The 26,792-nt window shown below is 39.7% G+C and overlaps 2 protein-coding genes and 1 non-coding gene across 4 annotated transcripts in view; 1 reads left to right on the forward strand and 2 right to left on the reverse strand.

Annotated features, from left to right (window-relative positions):
- LOC105631690 (uncharacterized) overlaps nucleotides 1-26,792 on the reverse strand; it is a 54,910-nt gene that overhangs the window by 11,761 nt on the left and 16,357 nt on the right. The window lies entirely within an intron of this gene.
- On the forward strand, nucleotides 19,059-23,659 carry LOC105631463 (uncharacterized). Its single transcript, XM_012213598.4, has 7 exons — nucleotides 19,059-19,348; nucleotides 20,198-20,362; nucleotides 20,471-20,580; nucleotides 20,813-20,921; nucleotides 21,004-21,116; nucleotides 21,640-21,790; nucleotides 21,945-23,659. Exons 1-7 carry the CDS (start codon nucleotides 19,250-19,252, stop codon nucleotides 23,415-23,417), a joined length of 2,220 nt encoding a protein of 739 aa, XP_012068988.2. The 5' UTR covers nucleotides 19,059-19,249; the 3' UTR covers nucleotides 23,418-23,659.
- LOC149499411 (beta-galactosidase 1-like) lies at nucleotides 24,687-26,704 on the reverse strand. Of its 2 annotated transcripts, none has more exons than XM_089717701.1 (5): nucleotides 26,548-26,704; nucleotides 26,339-26,449; nucleotides 25,730-25,935; nucleotides 25,310-25,645; nucleotides 24,687-24,967 (listed from the first exon to the last, which is right to left on the reverse strand). In XM_089717701.1, the coding sequence occupies exons 1-5, from the start codon at nucleotides 26,617-26,619 to the stop codon at nucleotides 24,937-24,939; spliced, it is 756 nt and encodes a 251-aa protein (XP_089573827.1). In that variant the 5' UTR covers nucleotides 26,620-26,704; the 3' UTR covers nucleotides 24,687-24,936. The 2 variants fall into 2 exon arrangements, with proteins under 2 accessions (XP_089573827.1, XP_089573830.1); XM_089717704.1 differs by having other exon boundaries at nucleotides 26,532-26,646.

Raw genomic sequence — 26,792 nt, forward strand, 5'->3', positions numbered from 1 at the left:
CACCTACCATGTTCTGAGACCACCCCTCTTATGTACTGATCGTGAACCTTGTGCGTAGCCGATGTGGGATTCGCCTAAGGTGAGTGCACCCCCTTATGTGGCCACCGCTCACCCCCCCTTGGGGACTCAGCGTCCTCGCTGAGGTTTGCCCCACCGCCGGCCAGAGGGACAAGGCTTGGCTCTGACATGAGCGGTGGCCACATAAGGGGGTGCACTCACCTTAGGCGAATCCCACATCGGCTACGCACAAGGTTCACGATCAGTACATAAGAGGGGTGGTCTCAGAACATGGTAGGCGCCTTTTGGGTGGGTTGCAAATCCTGCTCGAGGGGACAAAACCGTGCGGGCCTGTGTGGCCCAAAGCGGACAATACTTACCATGGGCTGGGCCATGACATACATTGCATCTGATTGTGTGAACAGTGAACAGGTCAGTGAATGTTTGAAGAGGTTTGTCGATTGTTTCATGTGGAAGGCAAGTGACATCACGGGAATTGACCCGACAATAGCAGTGCACAAGATTCCAGTATACCCTAAGGCTAAGCCAGTAAAACAGAAGCTAAGGAGGCTGAAAACAGAATGGTCCTTGAAAATCAAGGAGGAGGTAGCCAAGCAACTGGAGAATAAGTTCATAGAACCCATTGCCTACCCAACATGGTTAGCAAACATTGTACCAGTGCCAAAGAAAGATGGCAAGGTCAGGATGTGCGTGGACTACCGGGATTTGAATAAAGCATGTCCGAAGGATGACTTCCCCCTGCCGCATATTGACTTGTTGGTGGACTGAATGGCTGGACACGAGATGGTCTCCTTGATCGATCTTGTTGTCGGATACAATCAGATAATATGCATTTGCCAGACAAAGAGAAGACGACATTCATCACAGAGTGGGGAACCTACTGCTATAGGGTCATGCCTTTTGGGCTCAAAAATGCCGGGGCAACCTATCAAAGAATGGCAACGACCATCTTTCACGACATGATTCACAAAGAAGTAGAGGTGTATGTGGACGATATGGTCGTTAAATCAAAAACAGCTGAAGAACACACAACAGCACTTGAGAAGTTCTTCCTTAGACTTCAAAAGTACAATTTAAAGCTCAATCCAGCGAAATGTCTGTTTGGAGCCACATCCGGAGTATTTCTGGGGCATATGGTCAGTCAGAAGGGCATAGAAATTGACCCTTCAAAAGCTAAAGCCATGCTGGAAATGCCGGCACTAAAAACGGAAAAAGAAGTTCGGGGTTTCCTTGGAAGGCTACAGTACATCAGCCGGTTCATTAATCAATTGGCCGATACTTATGGTCTGATTTTCAAATTACTCAGGAAAGGAGTAGCAGTCAAATGGAATGAGGATTGTCAGAAAGCTTTCGACCGAGTCAAGCAATATCTGCTATCCCCGCCAGTTTTACAGCCACCAAGACTAGGAAAGCCTCTGCTGTTGTATCTATCGGTGACGGAAGAAGCGATGGGTGCAATGCTAGCTCAACAAGCAGAAGATACAAGGGTAGAAAATGCCGTGTATTACCTCAGCAAAAGGATGCTGGAATATGAGCTAAAATACAATAAGATAGAGAAGTTGTGTTTGGCTCTAGTTTGGGCTTGTACAAAGCTGCGGCATTACCTCTCGTCTTACACTACATATGTTATTTCTGAATCGAACCCCTTGAAATTCCTTATGGAGAGGCCGGTTCTTGACTGTAAGATGGCAAAGTGGGTGTCAGTGCTCGCAGCCTACGATTTAAAATTTGTGCAAAGGAAGGCAGTAAAAGGCGGAGCCTTAGCTGATCAATTAGCTGAGTTACCGGTCGAAGACCAAATGCCGGAAGTAGAATTTCCTGATGAAGACTTGTTGAGTTTGGAAAGTGAAGTCTGGGAAATGTACTTTGATGGAGCTTCAAACTACCACGGGAATGGGGTTGGAGTCGTATTCAAAACTCCTTATGGAGAATACATTCCGATTGCAGTCAAGTTAGACTTTGACTGCACCAACAACGAAGCTGAGTATGAAGCTTGCATAAAGGGGCTAGAAGCAGCCCTGGAAAAGGAGATAAAAGTCCTTAGGGTTTTTGGAGATTCCAATCTGATAGTCTCTCAAGCTCTAAGAAAATGGAAAATTAAGGAAGAGCATTTGGTTCCTTACCTTCAACGCTTGGACGAATTGGCTCAGCAATTTGAGGATTTATCCTTCCACTACTTGCCGCGAGCCAAAAATCAATTTGCTGATGCTCTGGCTACTTTGGCCTCCATGGTTAATGTAGGGGGAGACCAAGTCATTCGACCTCTGATAGTTCTGCTTCAGAAACAGCCAGCACATATCATGAATTTGGTGGATGACAAGCCCTAGTATTGCGACATACAGAATTATCTTTAGGATGAAGCCTACCCGGAGGGATTCACTAAGACTGATCAACGGACATTGAGACAGTTAGCATCTGGATATTTCCTTACTGAGGGAGTTCTGTATAAAAGAAGTTGGAATGGTTTGCATCTAAGATGCGTTGATGAGGGAGAAGCTCAAACCCTCATGGATTCCTTGCATAATGGGGAATCTGGACCACACATGCACGGTATAGCCTTGGCTTGGAAAATCATGAACCTGGGCTATTACTGGTCAACCATGAATGCGGATTGCGTGAGGCACGCGCAGAAGTGCCATGAGTGTCAAATTTTTGCGAAGCTGCAAAGACAGCCTCCGGTTAATTTGAATCCTATTCCTTCGCCATGGCCTTTTGCAACCTGGGGCATAGACGTGATCGGAAAGATCCACCCGAAGGCTTCCAATGGTCATCAATTCATCTTGGTTGCTGTTGATTATTTCACTAAATGGATTGAGCCAGCCTCTTATTCGGTCTTGAATGCCAAGAAGGCAGCGCAGTTCGTCCGTACTAACATCCTTTGTCGGTACGGAATGCCATTCGAGATCATTACTGATAATGGGTCTCACTTTCAAAGTGAATTTTCTAACCTGCTGAAACAAAAGAAGATTCAGCATCACAAGTCTTCACCCTATCGTCCACAGACAAATGGGGCAGTAGAGGCTGCGAATAAGGCTATAAAAGTCATTTTGCAGAAGACAATTAAAAATCATAAAGCTTGGCATGAGCAATTGCCGAATGCCTTGTGGGGATACAGGACTTCAATCAGAACGCCTACTGAAGCAACCCCGTATTCCTTAGTGTATGGTATGGAAGCAGTGTTGCCTATTGAGCTAGAAGTTCAGTCGGCGAGAATTATCAGGGAAAGCCAAATCAGCGAAGCAGATTGGGCTGAGAATTATCGTTTGCAACTCTTGGGTATGGATTGTAACATCCTATTGAGTTGAGTCATTTCATAGAGGTGAGATGAGTTGGGTTGAACCACACCTGGTTGGGTAGAATGGCATCATAAGTGAACTTATTTGCATGTAAAGTTTAGGACTTGCTTGCATCAAAACCTACAGCTTGGGTATTGATAAGTATAAATTTTATAGTGTTTTTAATATAGTTTTTGTTAGAATTTTAGTAAGTTTTTATTACTTTAATTTGATTTTAGATCACTTTTAGCATAATTATGATCAAAAGCTTCCTTGATCTTTAATCCGCTTGATCTAAGAGAAATTTGTAGGAATTGATGCAGAAAAGAACTTTAGAATGCAAGGCACTCAGCTTCTAGCACGCCCTAGCCGTGCTAAGTGGCACGCCCAAGCCGCAAGCCTCAACAAAGAAAAATGGCCAAGTCGCGAGCGCGACTTTCAAATGCGCGAGCGCGACAATCAGAAAAGAGAGTCAGAAGATTTGCAAGAAAAGCTCGCGAGCGCACCTTTCATATGCACGGACGCGAGCTGAAGTCGCGAGCGCGATTTTCAAATGCGTGGGCGCGACAAGCAGATCTGAGTGTCAGAAGCAATTGGACCATATATGCAGGAGCGACATTCATATATGCGGGCGCGAGCTGAAGTCGCGAGCGCGATATTGGTATGCGCGGGCGCGAGACAGCACCTTTGAGAGGTAGAAAGTTTGCCAGCAGAAGACGCGAGCGCGACTTGCAAATGCACGAGCGCGAGAAGCGCAACTCAAGAGGCAGAGAAGAGCACGCCCCGCCTGTGCTCTGTAGCACGCCCTGTGTTTCACTAGCCAGACTTCCAGACTAAAGCACGCCCAGACCGTGCCAGATAACACGCCCGTGCTATCACCAGGCGGAACCAGAGTGAATTCAATCGCAAATCAAACTCTTCTCACATGGGACGACTTCAGGGAGTTTCCTAAATGTACTAAACAAGACCTGGACCTATTCTAGGAGAAAAAGGAGTCCTAATCAAGAAGAAATCAAGAACCTAAACAGTCATGATCTCCTATAAAGGATTTTGCACTAAATAAGGATTCTATTTCCTAAAAGGAGTCAGACTTGCCTTCAGGACCTCTATATAAAGAAAGGAACTTCTCATAGCAAGAAATATCTCGTTTTTGATCTGGTTTTATCTCATTTTTCTGTATAATTCTTTACACAATTCTCTTCTTCTCAAAGATTTCAAGCTTCAAACAATTGTGCTAAGATTCAAGGAAGCCATCAACATAGTTGTGATACAGTTTTTATTCTAAACTCTTCATCTTGTTTCTTTCTTTATTATTGTCTTTAAATATGATGAATGATTCAAGTATAGTTGAGTTTAATTTAATTACTATGTCTAGCTAAACTCTTATACTAGGGATTTGATGTAATTTAATTCGATTCCAGCTTATAATATTAGATTTATTTTTCTTTATTCTTGTTATAAATTATTATTGTGTTTAAGGCTTCCAGGCAGAAATTTTCCCCTGGATTGATTTATTTCAATAATTACATTCGAGAGAAGGGTTATTGATATGAAAAAGGTAATAATTTACTTGAGAATAATAACTTGATGTGGAAACTATATGGTTTGACTCAAGGGGGGTCTTCATAAGTTAATAAAGTATTAAGTTGTGAATTCACAAAGCAACCATAAAACCTAATGATCTGATTCATGTTTAATTTCACTATTAAGGTAGGTAATTAATTTGGATTAGAATAGCTAACAATACATCGGGAGAGCTTGTTAGCAAACTTAGGGTTGTTTCTCCTACTTGAACAATTAAAATTGATTAATGAACTAATAGAATAAGCTGGATAGAATTAAGTGAAATCAAATTCCCTAGTAGTTTACTTCTTTGATTTCTTTTCACCTGAATATTGTGTTTGATCTCTTTTGTTTTTACTTTAAATTTTATTTACTTTACAGTGAATTCCTTTCATTATCGTCTAAATAATAATAGGTTAACATAATTTTGGTAATTGATAAACAATCCCTGTGGATACGATACTTTCTCACTCTATATTACTTGTTGCGATTTCGTACACTTGCGAAGAACAATCGTGACCAGGTATTAAGTTGTAACCTTCTTATAATTGAGGTACCATGTAGAACTTTTACATAAAAATCATGGATTTTCTAGAGCCTACCCGATCAACCCATATCACTTTTCCCATTTTCATTCTCTTCATGCTCTCCTCTTCCATCTCCATTCAAGTTAAGGGTAGTAAGCATTAAGTCAACTCCAAGTAAGTAGAATTGTTTGTAACTCTATGTTATTCAACCTCTAATTGAGTTATATTATAGATAATTCATGAGAATTCTTGTGTATAGGAGAAGAAAGTTCAAAAGCAGAAAAAGGAAGCTAAAAACAGAGTACAAGCTTTTTGGAAAGAAAGGTTTGATATCTCTTGTTATTTACCATGTTCTTTGCATGAAAAATTGTGTGGAGTGTTGCTAATGAGATCATATGTTGCTTGTTGAGTGAAAGAATTGGAAATGATGTGAAAACAGGGGATGGAGTGAGTTTATGCTAAAACAGAGTTTGCTGGAAATTTTTCCAGCAACTTCATCTTGATTTTGACCCCATTTAATGATGGAATTAGGAATTGTCATAGAAGAGTTATTTGTTCCTCTATGTGTTAGATTTACATGGACTTTTGAATCACTCAATTTGGAGTTGTATATTGCGAGATATGGCCAAAAGAATACAATTTGGACTTTTGAATCACTCAATTTGGAGTTGTATATCGCGAGGTTTGAAGGCGCGCTCGCGACTTCCCTCTGGTGTGCATCTCGCGCTCGCGACCTGGAAAGGCGCACTCGCGACTTATGATTTTATGCTCTTTTGCACTTCATTTTCTATGCAATTAAATTCCTATGCTCAACATGTATGCACTCAATCATTTTAAAACAAAAATACAACATAAGAACATGGATTAAAACAACATGCAAGCATCAAAATGATGTGAAACCAAATAAACATTATGATTTATTAAGTTGTGAAACCAATAATATGCTATTGTGTTACTTTGATGACATACCAATATTAAGCTCCATTGAGGTTAGGTAGAAACCATGTAGATAAGGCTATGTCGCGACATAGAATAGCAGATCTGCGCCCCATACAGTTTGGAACTCCGGCTACAGGCCGTTGAGTGGATATGATTATACAGGCCATAGCAGCCAAGCATACAGTATTCATACAGTTTCATACAGTTTATCTTATCACTTCAGTTTCGTTATAACCTTATGGAGCCATACAAATATTTTAACTTACTATTGCACGAATCATACAGTATAATAAAGAGTAAGAAAGATCATCAAGGTAAAATGAAAGCATCATGTTATGTGTGATTATATGTGCTTACATAGTTCTTTCTGCTTATATATGTGCTTAATGGTTGCTTTATATGTTGAGATATCCACTGAGCTTTAATAGCTCAGCAAGTTACCTGTTTAACTCGCAGGTTTTTGAGACTGGTCTAGAGAGCGTCAGCTTATAACTGCAGCAGTTCATCTGTAGAAGACTTAGTCTTTAGGGTAGCTTCTCATTTTGATGTGTAATCTTTATTTATTCTTTTTATGGCATGTACAGGGCACACAGTTGGGCCCATTTTAGTTTGAAAACGAACATAATGTTTTGTAAATATTCTTTACATTATTAATGTAAACAGCATCTGTATAATATAATAGTCAATATTCATTATGATATCAGCATGTCAAAACTTATAGTCATCCAGTTTGTAGCATCCCGACTCGGTTCATTCGGGTTTACGGGTGGACCGGGAAAGGGTGTTACAAATTTTGGTATCAGAGCCCTAGGTTTAGTTTCCCCGGGCTTAAGTGCATAAGTCAGTAAAGTGTACATGCCATGACTACCCTGATGAACTAAGCAGTTGTTATTCTTTTAGGAGGATGTCACAGGAAGGTGAGAGTGAGTCACATGCCTCCAGAGCAGTGGAGGGTGAGGCTCCAGTAGCACCAGGTCAAGCTAGAGCAGTGGAGGGTGAGGCTTCAATAGCACCAGGTCAAGAGGTGCTGTTAAAGCAACTTGCGGATACTTTTAAGCAGATTGCAGGGGTGATACCTCAAGCACCCGTAGTAGTAGAAAGAAAGCCCCCACTGGAGAAGCTTAGAAAGTATGGTGCGAAAGAATTCAGAGCTAGCAAGGATGATAGTCCAGAAGTAGCTGAGTATTGGTTAGATGGGACATCAAGAGTCCTAGAACAGTTACAATGTACACCAGAGGATAAGTTGATTTGTGCCACGTCATTGCTAATAGAGGAGGCATATACATGGTGGACCACTGTTCAGCAGAGAGTAACAGCAGAGCAGCGTACGTGGCAATGTTTTTTAGATGAATTCAAGAAAAAGTTTATCACAGAGGCTTACCTTGATGCTAGAAGGAAGGAATTCTTATACCTTAGGCAGAACAGAATGTCAGTTGCAGAATATGAAAGAGAATTCACCAGACTCAGCAGGTATGGTAAGCAGATAGTGACTACAGAGGCCGAAAGGTGTAAGAAGTTCCAAGAAGGCCTGAATGATGAGATTTAGATGGGAGTGGTAGCTTCCAGATTTAGAGAATTTTCAGCTTTAGTAGAGGCAGCTCAGGAGATAGAGCGAATACAGGCCAATCAGCGTACTAGACGCCAGCGGTCTCAGCAGAGAAGAGACCAGACTCCGAGTGCACCCAGTACACATCAGCCGGAGAGCAAGAGATTCAGAGGTGCTAGTAGTTCAGCTGGTTCTAGGCCTCCTTTTAGCCAAGGCATGGCTAGGGGCGCTAATGCACCAGCGGCATCAGTTGTGGCTAGTTCTGCCGGTGGTAGTCGAGGTTCAGGCAGAGGAACTGGTAGAGGCACCGGTAGAGGTGCAGAGTCAGCTAGTTATAGTTTTCCACCTTGTGAGCATTGTGGCAGACGACATGGTGGAGATTGTTGGTTGGTGACCGGTAAATGTTGGATATGCGGAGCATCAGACCATCAGAAGAAAGATTGTCCTAAAAGGGCAAAAGTTCCTCCACAGTTTATAGCAGGCCGAGGTAGAGGTGAGCCCTCCAGGGTGCAGAGACAGCAGTCAGAGACTGTGGACAGACCTGACACCAGAGGTCCAGCCAGGGTTTATGCCATGCGAGCCAGAGAAGATGAGGAAGCACCAGATGTAATAGTTGGTGAGTTTTCTTTATGTGATCATGCAGTTTATGCTTTGATTGATCCTGGATCATCTCATTCATACATTAGTGTGCCTAAACCTTGGGTAAAAGGGTTAGCAGTTGCACATGTGAGTCAGGGTATGTTGGTTACCAATCCATTAGGAGATGTAGTAAAAACTCATACAGTGGTCAAAGATTGTCCAATTGTTATTCATGGAAAGGAGTTTCCAGGAGATCTTATGGAGTTACCATTTAGAGAATTTGATGTTATTCTGGGTATGGATTGGCTATCCAGACATAATGCTTTAGTTGATTGTGCAAAGAAAAGGGTGACATTATATACCCCAGCAGGGGAAGAGATTACAGTAGTCGGGAAGCGGCGAGATTTCCTGGGTAATGTGATATCAGCCATGGCAGCAAGAAGATTAATACAGAAGGGTTGTGAAGCATACTTGGTATGTGCATTGAACGCAGAGAAAGAAAAGTCAAAAGTGCAAGACATACCAACAGTATGTGATTATCCAGATGTATTTCCCGATGAGTTACCAGGGTTACCACCAAGGAGGGAAGTGGAGTTTACCATAGATGTCTACCCTGGAGCAGCACCTTTAACAAGACTGTTGAAGAAAGAGGTTGTATTCCACTGGGATGATAGATGTCAGCAGAGTTTTGACACTTTGAAAAGAAAGTTGACTGAAGCACCAGTGTTGACCCAGCTAGTGTCAGGTAAAGACTTTGAGATTTACAGTGATGCCTCTCATACTGGGTTAGGATGTGTACTCATGCAAGATAGGAAAGTGGTGGCCTATGTATCCAGACAATTGAAGCCACATGAATTGAATTATCCAACCCATGATTTAGAATTGGCAGCCATTGTTCTAGCATTCAAAGTATGGCGGCATTATTTGTATGGTGAAAAGTGTTACATTTATACAGATCATCAGAGTTTAAAGTATTTACCGACACAGAAAGATTTGAATTCAAGGCAACGGAAGTGGATGCAGATTCTGGCTAATTATGATTATGTCATTAATTATCATCCGAGCAAAGCTAATGTAGTAGCTGATGCCCTTAGCCGGAAATCTTTGTATGCCTTGAGCTTAATGAGAATCAGCATGGAGTTACAACAGCAGGGAGCTATTTTAGCACAAATGCAAGTCCAGCCATCTTGGATTCAGGAAGTTGCAGAAGCACAGAAGAAAGATGCACAAATAGCACTATGGGTCAAACAAGCACATGAAGATCATGATGGGAAATTTAGATTGGATAACAGTGGAATATTGTTCTATGAAGACAGAGTTGTTGTACCACAGACAGGGGAGATCAGACAAAAGATTCTGTAGGAAGCTCATAACGGTCCATATACAATGCATCCAGGTAGTACCAAGATGTATCAAGATTTGAAGACAGGCTATTGGTGGCCAGGTGTAACATCCTACCGAGTCGAGTCGAGTTGAGTCGAGTTGAACCAAACCCGGTTGGGGTAGAAAGGGGTTCTAAGTGGACTTACTTGCACTAATAAAATAAAGTTGAGGTATTAAAAGGTAACATGTAGAAACTGTAGGTCTTATGTGGTAATTGTACCATTCATTAAAGAGTTAGTTAGGAAGTATACGAGACTTCCATTTCAACGTCGTCTTCATCTTCATCTTCATTTTCTTCATTTTCTTCATCTTCATCTTCAACGTCTTCTTCATCTTCATCTTCTTCGTCTCCTTCCTTTCTTTTCCTTTCTCCATCCATTTCATGGTAGTTAAGCATTAAGGCAACCTCTAGTTTCTCCAAGTAAGTAGAATTTCTTGTAACTCTATGTTATTCAACTTGTATTGAGTTCTATTGTCGATAAGTTATAAGAATTCTTATTTATAGGTGAAGGAAGTTCAAAAGCTGCAGAAAAAGGAAGTTGAAAACAGAGTTCAAGCTTTTTGAACTAAAGGTTTGATATCTCATGTTGTTTACTATTTTCTTTGCATGCAAAATTATGTGGTGTGTTTCTAATGAAATAATATGTTGCTTATTGTTGAGTGAGAAGGCTGGAAATGATGTGAAAACAGGGGATGGAATGAATGAATGAAGTGAATATTGAGTTTATGCTGAAACAGAGTTTGCTGGAAATTTACCAGCAACTTCACCTTGATTTTGACCCTAATTAATGATGGAATTAGGAAGTGTCATAAAGAGTTATTTTTTCCTCTATGTGTTAGCTTTACATGGGTTTTTGAATCACCCAAATCGGAGTTATATATTGAGAGATATGGCCAAAAGAGTACAGACTGCGCATGCTGGAAAACACGTCGCGCGCTCGCGAATTCCATTTGCGCGGTCGCGAGTTGAGCCAGAAAACTCTCTGACTCTCAATTTCATTTCTCGCACTCGCGAATTCCATTTGCGCGGTCGCGACTTTGGCCAGAAAACTCTCTGACTCTCATTTTGCACTCCTCGCGCTCGCGAATTTGATTGCGCGGTCGCGACTTTGGCCAGAAAACACTCTGACCCTCTTGTGTGCATCTCGCGCTCGCGACCTGGCATGGCGCGCTCGCGACTTATGTTTCAATGCTCTTTTCGACGTCATTTTCTATGCAATTGCATTCCTTTGTTCAACATGTATGCATTCAATCATTTTAAAACAAAAATGCAACATAAGAACATGGATGAAAACAACATGCAAGCATTCAAATGATGTGAAACCAAATAAACATTTTGATTTATGAAGTTGTAAAACCATTAATGTGCTATTGTGTTACATTGTTGACATGCTAATATTAAGCTCCATTGAGGTTAGGTAGAAACCATGTAGATAAGGCTATGTTGCGACATAGAATAGCAGATTTGCGCCCCATACAGTTTGGAACTCCGGCTACAGGCCGTTGAGTGGATATGATTATACAGGCCATAGCAGCCAAGCATACAGTATTCATCCAGTTTCATACAGTTTATCTTATCACTTCGGTTTCGCTATAACCTTATGGAGCCATACAGATATCTTAACTTAATATTGCATGAATCATACAGTATAAGGAACAGTAAGAAAGATCATCAAGGTAAAATGAAAACCTCATGATATGTGTGATTATATGTGTTTACATGGTTCTTTCTACATATATGCGTGCTTAATTGTTTCTTTCTATATTGAGATATCCACTGAGCTTTAATAGCTCAGCGAGTTACCTGTTTAACTCGCAGGTTTTTGAGACTGGTCTAGAGAGCGTCAACTTACAACTGCAGCAGTTCATCTGTAAAAGACTCAGTCTTCAGGGTAGCTACTCATTTTGATGTGTATCTTTTGTTTATCCTTTTCATGGCATGTACAGGGCACACAGTTGGGCCCATTTTATTTTGAAAACTAGTATAATGTCTTGTAAATATTCAGTCCATTATTAATGTAAACAGCATCTGTATGATATAATATGCAGTATCCATTATGAAATCAGCATGTCAGAACATATAGTCAACCAGCTTTGTAGCATCTCGACTCGATTCATTCGGGTTAACGGGTGGACCGGGAAGGGATGTTACAAATTTTGGTATCAGAGCCCTAGGTTTAAATTCCCCGGGCTTGAATGCATAAGTCAGTATAGTGTACATGCCATGACTACCCTGATGAACTAAGCAGTTGTTATTCTTTTAGGAGGATGTCTCAGGAAGGTGAGAGTGAGTCACACGCCTCCAGAGCAGTGGAGGGTGAGGCTCCAGTCGCACCAGGTCCAGCTAGAGCAGTGGAGGGTGAGGCTTCAATAGCACCAGGTCAGGAGGTGCTGTTAAAGCAACTTGCGGATACTTTTAAGCAGATTGCAGGGGTGATACCTCAAGCACCCGTAGTAGTAGAAAGCGAAAGAAAGCCCCCACTGGAGAAGCTTAGAAAGTATGGTGCGAAAGAATTCAGAGCTAGCAAGGATGACAGTCCCGAAGTAGCTGAGTATTGGTTAGATGGGACATTGAGAGTCCTAGAACAGTTACAGTGTACACCAGAGGATAAGTTGATTTGTGCCACGTCATTGCTAATAGAAGAGGCATACACATGGTGGACCACTGTTCAACAGAGAGTAACAGCAGAGAAGCGTACGTGGCAATTCTTTTTAGATGAATTCAAGAAAAAGTTCATCACGGAGGCTTACCTTGATGCTAGAAGGAATTCTTATATCTTCGGCAGAACAGAATGTCAGTGGCAGAATATGAAAGAGAATTCACTAGACTCAGCAGGTATGGTAAGCAGATAGTGGCTACTGACACGATTGTTTTCGCAAGTGTACGAAATCGCAACAAGTAATATAGAGTAAGAAAGTATCGTATCCACAGGGATTGGTTATCAATTACCAAAATTATGTTAACCTATTATTATTTAGACGGTAATGAAAGGAATTTGCTATAAGGTAAAAAGAATTTAAAATAGAAACAGAAGAAATCAAACTCAAAATTCAGGTGAAAAGAAATCAAAGAAGTAAACTACTAGGGAATTTGATTTCACTTAATTCTATCCAGCTTATTCTATTAGTTCATTAATCAATTTTAATTGTTCAAGTAGGAGAAACAACCCTAAGTTTGCTAACAAGCTCTCCCGATGTATTGTTAGCTATTCTAATCCAAGTTAATTACCTACCTTAATAGTGAAATTAAACATGAATCAGATCATTAGGTTTTATGGTTGCTTTGTGAATTCACAACTTAATACTTTATTAACTTATGAAGACCCCCCTTGAGTCAAACCATATAGTTTCCACATCAAGTTATTATTCTCAAGTAAATTATTACCTTTTTCATATCAATAACCCTTCTCCCGAATGTAATTATTGAAATAAATCAATCCAGGGGAAAATTTCTGCCTGGAAGCCTTAAACACAATAATAATTTATAACAAGAACAAAGAAAAATAAATCTAATATTATAAGCTGGAATCGAATTAAATTACATCAAATCCCTAGTATAAGAGTTTAGCTAGACATAGTAATTAAATTAAACTCAACTATACTTGAATCATTCATCATATTTAAAGACAATAATAAAGAAAGAAAACAAGATGAAGAGTTTAGAATAAAAACTGTATCCACAACTATGTTGCTGACTTCCTTGAATCTTAGCACAATTAATTGAAGCTTGAAATCCTTGAGAAGAAGAGAATTATATATAGAATTATACAGAAAGACCAGATTATCTGATTGTAAAACAAGATTCAAAAACGAGCCCCTTGCTATGAGAAGTTCCTTTCTTTATATAGAGGTCCTGAAGGCCAGTCTGACTCCTTTTAGGAAAATAGAATCCTTATTTGGTGCAAAATCTTCTATAGGAGATCATGACTGTTTAGGTTCTTGATTTCTTCTTGATTAGGACTCCTTTTTCTCCTAGAATAGGTCCAGGTCTTGTTTAGTATGTTTAGGAAACTCCCTGAAGTCGGTCTTATGTGAGAAGAGTTTGATTTGCGATTGAATTCACGTTGGTTCCGCCTGATGATAGCACGGGCGTGCTATCTGGCACGGTCTGGGCGTGCTTTAGTCTGGAAGTCTGGATAGTGAGGCCCAGGGCGTGCTACATAGCACAGGCGGGGCGTGCTCTTCTCTGCCTCTTGAGTTGCGCTTCTTGCGCTCGCGCATTTTCAAGTCGCGCTTGCGACTTCTGCTGGGAAACGTTCTGCCTCTCAAAGGTGCTGTCTCGCGCCCGCGCATACCAATCTCGCGCTCGCGACTTTAGCTCGCGCCCGCATATATGAATGTCGCGCTCGCGTATTCTGGTCCAATTGCTTCTGAAACTCAGATCTGCTTGTCGCGCCCGCGCATTTGAAAGTCGCGCTCGCGACTTCAGCTCGCGTCCGTGCTTATGGAAGGTGCACTCGCGAGCTTTCTTGCAAATCTTCTGACTCTCTTTTCTGATTGTCGCGCTCGCGTCTTTGAAAGTCGCGCTCGTGACTTGGCCATTTTTTTTCGCAGTTGAGACTTGCTTCATAACGTGACTTGGGCGTGTCACTTAGCACGGGCTGGGCGTGCTAGAGCTGAGTACCTTGCATTCTAGAGTTCTTTTTTGCGCTGAAATCCTACAATTTTCTCTTAGATCAAGCGGATTAAAGACCAAGGAAGCTTTTGATCATAATTATGCTAAGAGTGATTAAAACCAAATTAAAGTAATAAAAACTTACTAAAATTTTAACAAAAACTATATTAAAAACACTATAAAATTTATACTTATCAGCTACAGAGGCCGAGAGGTGTAAAAAGTTTCAAGAAGGCCTGAATGATGAAATTCAAATGGGAGTGGTAGCTTCCCGATTCAGAGAATTTTCAGCTTTGGTAGAGGCAGCTCAGGAGATAGAGCGAATACAGGCCAATCAACGTACTAGGCGCCAGCGGTCTCAACAGAGGAGAGACCAGACTTAGAGTGCACCGAGTACATATCAGCCGGAGAGCAAGAGATTCAGAGGTGCTAGTAGTTCAGCTGGTTCTAGGCCTCCTTTTAGCCAAGGCTTAGCCAGGGGCACCAATGTGCCAGCGGCATCAGTTGTGGCTAGTTCTGCTGGTGGTAGTCGAGGTCCAGGCAGAGGTACTGGTAGAGGCACCGGTACAGGTACAGAGTCAGCCGGTTATACTTTACCACCTTGTGAGCATTGTGGCCGATGACATAGTGGAGATTGTTGGTTGGTGACTGGTAAATGTTGGATCTGCGGAGCATCAGACCATCAAAAGAAGGATTGCCCTAAAAGGGCAAGAGTTCCGACACAGGTTATAGCAGGCCGAGGTAGAGGTGAGCCCTCCGGAGTGCAGAGACAGCAGTCAGAGACTATGGACAGACCTGATACCAGAGGTCCAGCCAGGGTTTATGCCATGCGAGCCAGAGAAGATGAGGAAACACCAGATGTAATAGTTGGTGAGTTTTCTTTATGTAATCATGCAGTTTATGCTTTGATTGATCCTGGCTCATCTCATTCATACATTAGTGTGCCTAAACCTTGGGTAAAAGGGTTAGCAGTTGCACATGTGAGTCAGGGCATGTTGGTTACTAATCCATTAGGAGATGTAGTAAAAACTCACACAGTGGTCAAAGACTGTCCAATTGTTATTCATGGAAAGGAGTTTCCAGGAGATCTTATGGAGTTGCCATTTAGAGAATTTGATGTTATTCTGGGTATGGATTGGCTATCCAGACATAATGCTCTAGTTGATTGTGCAAAGAAAAAGGTGACAGTATATACACCAGCAGGGGAAGAGATTACAGTAGTCGGGAAGCGGCGAGATTTTCTGGGTAATGTGATATCAGCCATGGCAGCAAAAAGATTAATTCAGAAGGGTTGTGAAGCATACTTGGTATGTGCATTACAAGCAGAGAAAGAAAAGTCAAAAGTGCAAGAGATACCAACAGTATGTGATTATCCAGACGTATTTCCAGATGAGTTACCAGGGTTACCACCACGGAGGGAAGTGGAGTTTACCATAGATGTCTATCCTGGAGCAGCACCAGTATCTATTGCACCTGACAGAATGGCACCAGCGGAGCTAAAAGAGTTAAAGATTCAGCTACAAGAGTTATTGGATACAGGCTTTATCAGACCCAGTGTGTCACCTTGGGGAGCACCGGTATTATTTGTCAAGAAGAAGGATGGCTCACTCAGACTGTGCATTGATTATAGACAGTTGAATAAGCTGACAATCAAGAATAAGTATCCATTGCCTCGAATTGATGATTTGTTTGATCAGTTAAAAGGTGCAGGTATGTTCTCTAAGATCGACCTCAGGTCGGGATATCATCAGTTGCGTATAAAGGAAGAAGACATCGCTAAGACTGCATTCAGGACCCGATATGGTCATTATGAATTTGTAGTAATGCCATTCGGTCTCACAAATGCACCGGCGGTTTTCATGGATCTCATGAACCGCGTGTTCATTCATACCTGGATCAGTTCGTAGTGGTGTTTATAGATGACATTTTGGTTTACTCAAGAGACAAAGTTGAACATGATAAACATTTGCGGATTGTACTTCAGACATTGAGAGATAAACAGCTATATGCCAACTCAGTAAGTGTGAGTTTTGGCTAGAAGAAGTTTCTTTCTTAGGACATGTGGTATCATCAGAGGGTATCAGAGTGGATCCGAAGAAGATTGAAGCTATTGTTGATTGGAGACCACCCAGGAATGTCACGGAAGTTCGAAGTTTTCTAGGTTTAGCCGGTTATTATAGAAGGTTTGTAAAAGGATTCTCCATCATTGCATCACCTTGAACAAGACTGTTGAAGAAAGAGGTTGTATTTCAATGGGATGATAGATGCCAGCAAAGTTTTGACACTTTGAAGAGAAAGTTGACTGAAGCACCAGTGTTAACCTAGCCAGTGTCAGGTAAAGACTTTGAGATTTATAGTGATGCCTCTCATACTGGGTTGGGGTGTGTACTCATGCAAGATAGGAAAGTGGTGGCCTATGTATCCAGACAATTGAAACCACATGAGTTGAATTATCCAACCCATGATTTAGAACTGGCAACAATTTTTCTAGCATTCAAAGTATGGCGGCATTATCTGTATGGTGAAAAGTGTTACATTTATACATATCATCAGAGTTTAAAGTATTTACCGACACAGAAAGATTTAAATTCAAGACAACGGAAGTGGATGCAGATTCTGGCTAATTATGATTATGTCATTAATTACCATCCGGGCAAAGCTAATGTAGTAGCAGATGCCCTTAGCCGAAAATCCTTGTATGCCTTGAGCTTAATGAGAATCAACATGGAGTTACAACAGCAAGGAGCTATTTTAGCACAGATGCAAGTACAGCCATCTTGGGTTCAGGAAGTTGCAGAAGCACAGAAGAAGGATGCACAAATAGCACTATGGGTTAAACAAGTACAGGAAGACCATGGTGGGAAATTCAGATTGGATAGCAGTGGAGTATTGTTTTATGAAGATAGAGTTGTTGTACCACAGACAGGGGAGATCAGACAAAAGATTCTGCATGAAGCTCATAATAGTCCATATACAATGCATCCAGGTAGTACCAAGATGTATCAAGATTTGAAGACAGGCTATTGGTGGCCGGGCATGAAGAGAGACATCGGAAATGTTGTAATAAGATGTTTAACATGTCAACAAGTAAAAGCAGAACATCAACTACCAACTGGATTACTTCATCCAATAACAGTGCCAACATGGAAATGGGATCAGATCACGATGGATTTTGTTACCGGATTACCTCAGACGCAGCGGAAGCATGATGCAGTATGGGTAATCGTGGACAGATTAACCAAGTCAGCTCACTTTCTACCGGTCAGGACGGACTATTCTCTGGACAAGTTAGCAGACATTTATGTTAGTGAAATAGTTCGATTACATGGAGTTCCATCATCCATTATTTCTGATCGTGATCCAAGATTTACATTGAAGTTCTGGGGTAAACTGCAAGAAGCATTAGGAACGAACCTGCATTTCAGCACTGCATTTCATCCTCAAACAGATGGCCAATCAGAAAGAGTAATCCAAATCTTGGAAGACATGATGAGATCATGTGTTATTGACTTTGAAGGCAGTTGGGACAAATATGTACCTCTCATGGAATTTGCCTACAACAACAGTTACCAATCGAGCATCAAGATGGCACCATATGAAGCATTGTATGGTAGAAGATGCAGGACACCTGTGTGTTGGACCGAACTTAGTGAGAAAAAGATTTTGGGTCCAGATTTGGTTAGAGAAACAGAAGAGAAAGTGGAGAGCATCAGGAAACGGCTGAAAGAAGCAAGTGACCGCCAAAAGTCCTATGCTGATTTAAAGAGAAAAGACATTGAGTATTCAGTTGGGGATAAAGTATTTTTGAAGGTTTCCCCATGGAAAAAGATCCTAAGGTTTGGACAAAAGGGTAAGCTAAGTCCTAGGTTCATTGGTCCATACGAGATTATTGAACGTGTAGGACCATTAGCCTATCGCCTAGCATTACCTCCAACCTTAGATCGAATTCATAATGTCTTTCATGTCTCAATGTTAAGGAGATACAGATCAGACCCCTCGCATGTGTTATCAGCAGAAGAGATTGAGATTCAGCCGGATCTTACTTATGAAGATGAAGATGAAGAAGACGTTGAAGATGAAGATGAAGAAAATGAAGAAAATGAAGATGAAGATGAAGACGACGTTGAAATGGAAGTCTCGTATACTTCCTAACTAACTCTTTAATGAATGGTACAATTACCACATAAGACCTACAGTTTCTACATGTAGATAAAAATTTAGATGCATCAAACTGCATGAATGAATCATATCGAAAATCAATGAAAATGAGAAAATATATAAAATTATTATATTTATTAAATATAATCAAACAAAATTTATCGGTTTAAATTTGAATTAAAAAATAGATCAAATAATTATTTACTAAATATATAGATTTGCTATTTAAGTTTTTATGATTTATCTTATGATATTCTAAAGTTTAATGGAATAACTATATATTTTTTTTAATATTGGAATAATTATATCTTTTCATTAAATAAAAATAATTTTATAAGAATTTAATTTTAATTTTATATTTTATTTTAGAGAAAAATATAATTATTATAGAAAAATGAAAACACAGGCTTAAGTTTCCCATAAGAAAAGTAGTCTAAATAAGCAAATCGCGTAAGTTTCTACCTTAAATCTATATGCATTAGGTTAAAAAAAAAAAAAAAACGCTGATTAATTGGATTCCGGCAGCGGCGGAAAAAGGAGGCAAGAAAACCTGGCTACAGTCAAAATCAGCGCCTCTGTCCTTGAAAACCTCTCACCTTTCCTCATCTCTCGACATTTCTCCCTCCGTGGAATCAAGCAGACGAAGATGGGGAGAATCTCTGCGACTCTCTTCTTCTCTTTCCTTCTAATCTCCTCTGCATACTCCTTCTATCTTCCTGGCGTGGCTCCTCGTGACTTTCGTAGGGTATTATCACCTACCTACTTATGTTCTTTCTTTTTTCGGCTTTTTTGTTTTCGTTTTCATTTTGTTTGGCTATTTCTCAGTTTATTGGGTTTACTTCTTGTGTTATTTTTTAAGCTGACGGGTTTGGTTAAAGTAGAGTCGGATCTAGGGTTTTGGGGTTTGATCCTTTGTATTGCTGATTGCATTCTTGTAGATCTGTTACTTAGCTTCACACTTGCTTTGGATCTGTGGTTTTGTTGCTTTGGCTACTTGTTGATATTTAAAATTGAGCTTGTGATTTAACATTGAGACTATACTAGTACTCTTTGTTCTTGTAGTGTTTTTGATTGATTGAGTGATATGTTAGTTGTGTATTTTAGACTTAACAATGGGAGATGTATAATGCACTTTAAGAGGATATTATATTGTCTGTATAAGAAGTGATGCGAAGCATGTAAAAACGAGAATGGGTACTGAATGCTATTGAAAAGGCTCTAAGTTTTCTTTAATTGGTAATACTGTGGTTTTCCACATTAACAAACGTGTTTGTGAATGTCAAATTCTGGTACGAAGTTTGAATATTGCTTCCAAAAAGTGCAATAAATTAGATAAATTAGACGGTCTTATGGTAAGTGAGATAGTTGCACTTGAATTGGGATATATGATGAAACAGGTGAGTTCTTTCATTTGGTACAACTTTTTTGTCCACTTCCAGTAGAACTATCTTCTTTACCTTGTGGGTATATGCGGTGGTGGGAGGGATGTGAGGTTCTTATTTATTTTATCTTTCATTTGGCTGTTACTTTCCTCTTGTTATTAAGTTCACCATCTAAGTTCTTTTCTTTTTTTTTTTTTTTTTCCTATAAATAGGGTGACTTCCTTTCTGTCAAAGTGAACAAATTGTCATCTACAAAGACACAACTTCCATATGACTACTACTACTTAAAATATTGTAAGCCTGATAAAATTGTGAACAGTGCTGAAAATTTGGGGGAGGTTCTTCGAGGTGACCGCATCGAGAACTCTGTATACAATGTAAGCATCTACCATCCTTTCTCTTTCTATTTATTGGTACTTGAATACCAAACTGAACGGGGGATGAATTTTGTTGATTGCCACCTTTGGATCTGGATCCCGCTCCAGTTTGAAATGATGGAAGAGCAGCCGTGCAAAGTGGCTTGTCGAATGATACTTGATGCTGAGTCTGCTAAGAATTTTAAAGAAAAGATTGACGATGAGTATCGAGTTAACATGTAAGTTGGAGATGTGCTTACCATGTTCAGTTTTTGTTATTTTGAGTTCTGATTGCATGGTTGCATTTCACTTTTTTCCCTCTTAAAATTCACCCATCTGTTGCTTTTTGGTTTGCAATATGTCTGTTTCATGTTTATACAGTATGCTAATTTTGCACTCCTCTGTTGCATGTTCATTTTCACTCCAAAATTGTTTCTTTTTTGTATTGATAGCTGGGAAATGGATTTGCAGGATTCTCGATAATCTTCCAGTTGCTGTACTTAGTCAAAGGAGGGGTGCCAGTCTGTCAACAACTTACAAACATGGTTTCCGTGTTGGGTTCAAAGGAAATTATGCTGGAGTATGTTTATGAAAGCACTATATAGCATTGAAGGCTTCTGTTTTACTTTTGTTCTGACTATTTCTGTTTTTTTGTCTTACAGAGTAAAGAGGAGAAATACTTTATCAATAACCACCTTAGCTTTAGAGTTATGTATCACAAGGATCCTGAGTCAGGCTCTGCTCGAATTGTTGGATTTGAGGTTATTGCAAACAGGTGTTGTAGCATCTTGTTCTGTTTTATTTCACTTTTCAGATTTTATTGGGTTGATCTGCCTTGTGCGAGTGGTAGATATGAACGAGTGTGGTTTATTGTCTGCTTCGAGATTCTGGAAGTAGCAATGACATTAGGGCAAAAGAAACATTAAAAAAGAACATTTAAGTGCTTGAATGGAACATGTATATGATTGGTGCTTCAACTTATTACTTTTACTGAGCTTGCAATAGTATTTGACTTAAATATGTGGCACTGAGTTTTTATAGATTGCAGTGCACTTTTATGCCAAAGACACATTCACCTAGCTTGTCTCCTTGTTGTATGCTTGCTTCCTTCCCTTTTTTGTATTTTATTGAATATCCTGTTGAAATTTTCGTAATGTTTCTCTAAGCCAATTGCATATTGCACACTGCATTCACTATGCAATTCAACTCTTCTTGCATGTTGTGTTTGCTCTATATGGGTGTTGAAATAGTTTTAACTTATTTATTTCCTGTTAATTTTAATTGATTCTTGTAAACAGCATCAATCATGAGTACAAGGAATGGGATTATAATAATCCCCAGGTGACAACATGCAACAAGGATACCAAAAAATTGATTCAAGGTAGCACCGTTCCACAAGAAGTTGATTCAGGCAAGGCAATTGTGTTCACATATGATGTTACCTTCAAGGTACTCTCTTGTCTTTGCTTCTTTTTCCCTAATCTGTTTTCCATCTCTCTCTCTCTCTCTCTCTCTCTCTCTCTCTCTCTCTCTCTCTCTCTCTCTTGTGAGCCTGTCTAATTTTTTGCTGTACAGATTTTTGACTTCTGAAGTCTTTTTGTAGGAAAGTGACATTAAATGGGCATCTCGATGGGACACCTACCTACTCATGAATGATGATCAGATCCATTTTTTCTCCATCATAAACTCACTGATGATTGTTGTCTTCCTTTCTGGCATGGTCGCCATGATCATGATGAGAACTTTGTTTGGGGAATCTGTTCAGACTGAAAAGAGATATCTTTCGCACACGCATGACAAGTATGTATTGATCTCTGTTGTTTTCGATGACGACCTATGGAAGAGCGTTTGGTTCAGGGCACGTCTTTCACATCAGAAAGAAATGTCCTTAAAGGAGCTTCGAAATTCTCATGGCGATGGTATACTTCTGCAGCCCATTAAAACACTTGATTATACAAAAGAGTCTGGAACTGCATTGACCGGCTCTACTGTTTATATAATTGGGGGCCGAACCGATTTCAATCCAGTTGAAGTAATATATGCATCTGATCCAGATTCCCCAGATTCTGACGAAGACGAGGGTTTTCTAGCTTTTGCAGATAGATGGGAAAAACTTATAGAAGAGCGGGAAGCCTCAATAGATGGAAGTTATTTTATGCACAACAAAGTTGAGGCCTTCGATGCAATGACCGGCGACCCTATCATCATTCCTAACATGAACAGAGAAAGAAAATCCTGTGCTGCTGTCTCTTTTAGAGGAAAGATTTATGCATTTGGCGGAATACATCCAGGTCCGTTAGCCCCTGCACACCAACTTGATGTAAGATATTGGGGTGAGGTATATGATCCAGATACTTTTGGATGGAAATTTATCAGTGCCCCACCCTCGGATTTGCTAACTGATGATCCTTTGTTTGCTGTGCCTCTAGAAGACAGGGGTTGCATTTTGTTGTTCAATTACAGCTTCTTCAGCTTCCGCTGTCGGTACTATCCTGCTACTGACTCTTGGGTTGGTGAGTACAGTTTGGATGATATGATTGATGAGTACAGTTTGGATGAAAGCAGCACAATGATTACAACGGGCGAAAAGGGCACAACAATTGATGACTGGTTATTGAATGAAAGTTCACTAAACTTCACAAGGGAAATCACCAAGTCCTCCAGCTTCATAAGCTATAAGGATAAACATCGAAAGTGGGGATGCTTACCTGAAATCCGAAATTGCCTGGTTTATAATAACGTCGTGTATTGGTACAACTGCTATTGTGGGGATATTTATGCATATGATCCATCCAATTCACAGTTGCTATCGGCACATATTTTGTGTGATGAGGAGGAAATTATACCTAGCACCAATCAAGAAAATTTCACTTCAGGTCTCCCGATTCTGGTCCATTTAGATGGTCCTCTGTTCTCTTTGGTCTGTCTGGAGGCAGATAAACTCTACTTCACCAAATTTACTGTCTTAAAAGATAAAGATACACAAGGCCAAGATATCCTCAAAGCTACCTATGTGTCTTTCCAGTTTTCCCGCATTGATGGTCATGCTGCACTTATAGAAGCCATCGCAATATAAGGATAACCAGCCCATCTTCTTACCTCACACCTTACGATTGCACTATTATCTTAAACTTTTTATAATCAACAAAACATGTGATCTGGAGGAGATGAGCGAGTATTTGGAGGCTGTTCAAACTTATTATTATTTTAGTAATCACCGGAAAAGCTTAACACTCTAGTTATACAGTGTTACATATATTTATATGGAAATGTAATTGGAAATGCTTTTGTAATACTAAATTTGCTCTGTCTGTGTTATATGCTTGCAGGTTTTACTCCAATAGCTACTTCTATGTGTTCTGAAAATGATTTCCCCAATTTTGGTAAAACATAATAGTTTTCACCTTCAATCTCAGAAGCAAAAGGGAATATAACGTTTGGAACCAGTTGAGAATTCATAGGACTTTTGAGAATTCATAGGTAGATTCAAACCATCTTTAGGACGATGAAAACACCACAATAGCAAAACATTAGTAATATGGCAATTTTCATATAATAGACGGCTTTAGCATCAAAAAAGTGAAAGGAACTTTAGCATCAAAATATTGTTCTTTTACATTTAAAACAATGAAGAAAGAAAGAACATGAAAGACAATTTACTGAACTTTAAGTAAATTCTTCGTACAGCTCCCTCAAATGCATAACCTTTTCTATTCCCCCAATTTTCTTTCAAAAATTATACCATCAAACCAGACCCCCTAATTAAGAACACCCCTCTCAAATAATAGAACTCAATTTTCACATAACAAGGTTAAAATACCAAACTTAACTCTAAGTTTGATGTGATGCTACTGAACACTACAACAACTTCTTCATCCTTAAGCTTCAATCCAAGCTTGTTTAAAGAGTTCAAAGCAAGTGTTTTTCCTTCCTTGTGGCTTTTCTATGAGCTTTTTTGTGAAAATTCTTAACATGCAATTATTTGATTTGCTCTAATAGAACGTGTTGACTTTCTGTGTCATTTTTCTCTGTCGCTATGCTTCTTACCGATGCTCAAATATATGTAAAAATATTTGGATGATGTCTTCTTGGAGGTCATCACTATAATAAGGTAATTAAATAAGGTTGTATCCATTAAATTACTATTAAGTACCTTTCTTGACATGTCATTGCTGAACCATCAACGTATATGCTATTGCTTGTTTTTTTGAAAACCAAACTTGAAAATTGATCTGAATTTTTATTGAAATGGCAGATGAGGAACTAACTTTAGCATCTTAATTTTCTTGACTTGCAGAAGAATAAAACTTCAGCATAAGAAATGTATACAGTAATCCAGCAAAACTTCTTAAAAATGATCTTAATAGTTGATAAGCATCGATCTTTTTTTCAAACCTCAAGAAACTTTCTTACAAGTTACAAGAAAAGCAGTGAAGGAATTGTTTTCCCAAGAAGATTACATGTACAAGAAAAAGAACATATAATAGCATTGCAGAAAACCAAAGGCTTTCCATATCGGGTGCAAACAGCCTCCAAAGCTAGTTTTTTCATGACATTAGGACATGGATCTCCTCCAAACATATCGGGTGCTACAGTTACTGAGCACCAGTTCTGCCCAACACAAAGCTGCAAGAAGAAAATCATGCATCAGGGTACATAAAGGATGAATAAAACCGGGCGAAGCAAAGAACAAGAACTTAAACATTGAACGGAGATAATTAGTCTGCCTGAACCGTAGTTGACCAATAAATGCAACTTCTAAAACCCATTTTCTCAAAACTCAGCCCAGTAGATGCAAGTTCATTGCTGGACATGACTAGAGACTGAGAAAACTATTCCTCAAACTCAGAGAAATGACAAGCTTGTTGTACCAAGCCAAAGAACTAGAGTCCTAATTGCTGAATCACAGTTAAAAATAATTATTCTACAGCAAGAAAGATGGTAAACAAAATAAAAAGACTGACATACCCTGTTAAAAGCATCATAAGAATGAAAGGCGTTACACTTCCCTGACGGTAGCCTCCACAAGCCCCTTCTGGTGTTCCAAAGCTGGCAAACTTAATTGATGAGATTTTCTGCCCAGTGCCACATTGTAGATGGACTTTAGGCCTCAATGGCTTGTCGACTTTACCAGAGGCTTGCATCATGTAGTTCATTAAAGTTGGCTGCCACTCATAAATATCAGCACATACACTGTCTACTTCCCTTCTAACCAGAGAAATCCCATTTGGATCTCCGCCCCATTCTTCAAACACCACCAACAAGTTCCCTGTTGGATTTAGCCAAGAACGAGGGACATGATACCTGAGAAATTACAACTTTTCAGTTTTTCAAGGATTTCACATGTGGTACAAAAGACTCGAAAAGGCAAAGTTAATTTTCCTTTACCATTTTTGAGAAGCCTCCCCACAATTACTTAAGCATTTCTTCTCATTATAAGTTCCAGCATAATTACAGAAACTGCAATCTCCAGATGATTTGTATGCAGGCCAATATCGTCCAACACTCTGTCCATTTATCCATGCTTGACCTTTACCCATGCTACCCATGTCTAAAGCCAATGGGGTATTTCCTGCCGGAGCATTGAACATGGTCTGGACATGTGCACAAGGATGTTAGTTTTACATCTAGAATCCATGGGAAATTCTGTTTAAAAAAATGCAGCATGCTCTAATCTGAAAATTAAAAATCTTTATTGAATCTGTTTCTTTAAAGCAAATTATTTTATGGGAGCAAAGCTGGCACTAGGCTCCAAAGGGGGGAGAACATGCATGCTTCTCGGTTAAAAAGAAAAATCATTCCTTAGTTTTTGAGAGGAGAGCAAAAGAAAAAAAAAAATGCATGTTTTAACAACTTGTTTTGGCCATTACTTTTAGGAAAATGAGCACTTCTTCTGAAAATACTAAAAGTACCTGATTCATGTGTTGATGCAATACCAAATGAGATTATTGAAACATGTTAACAAAGCATCTTTAGAAGTAAGTCTTAGATACTCACTTTATACCACATTAGTGGCTGTCTATGAGACACAAAAGACCCTTGTGTCCACTCAACTAATGAACTCCCACTCAGTGAATGAAGACTCAATGCTTCTCCATTTAGACCAATCTGATTGGCAGCAAGCAAATAAATGAGTCCCTTACATACTAGTGTCACAAGAAAGGGTATGACATATATTCAAAAACGAAACTTGTAGGTCCGCTTACTGCCAAGACAGATCCCTCCTTCCTTCGTTGAGACCATTCAATGTCACTGGTCCAAGTATACCAGCATTCCATGTCTCAAAGTGTGGACCAACATTCTACAACAAAACAAAATCAGGAAAAGAATAATAGTATTAAATTGAAATTATTTCATAAAACTGCTCAAAAAGCATCAAATTGGCGTGGATATTCATAACTGTGAGAGAGAGAGAGAGAGAGAGAGAGAGAGAGAGAGAGAGAGAGAGAGA

This window comes from Jatropha curcas, chromosome 1, assembly GCF_041381405.1.
Source record: "Jatropha curcas cultivar XTBG-Jc1 chromosome 1, XTBG_Jcur_1.0, whole genome shotgun sequence".
NCBI classification, from domain to species: Eukaryota; Viridiplantae; Streptophyta; class Magnoliopsida; order Malpighiales; family Euphorbiaceae; genus Jatropha; species Jatropha curcas.

Bases quoted from the DNA above. Each gene is read 5' to 3' on its own strand.
- LOC149499411 (XM_089717701.1), bottom strand. From the start codon at position 26,619: ATGGAATGCTGGTATACTTGGACCAGTGACATTGAATGGTCTCAACGA. The intron at 26,450-26,547 runs GTAAGCGGACCT...GCTGCCAATCAG, and splicing joins AGGAGGGATCTGTCTTGGCA to ATTGGTCTAAATGGAGAAGC. The intron at 25,646-25,729 runs GTAAAGGAAAAT...GTAATTTCTCAG, and splicing joins GGGGAGGCTTCTCAAAAATG to GTATCATGTCCCTCGTTCTT.
- LOC105631463 (XM_012213598.4), top strand. From the start codon at position 19,250: ATGGGGAGAATCTCTGCGACTCTCTTCTTCTCTTTCCTTCTAATCTCC. The intron at 20,581-20,812 runs GTAAGTTGGAGA...ATGGATTTGCAG, and splicing joins GATGAGTATCGAGTTAACAT to GATTCTCGATAATCTTCCAG. The intron at 21,791-21,944 runs GTACTCTCTTGT...GTCTTTTTGTAG, and splicing joins CATATGATGTTACCTTCAAG to GAAAGTGACATTAAATGGGC.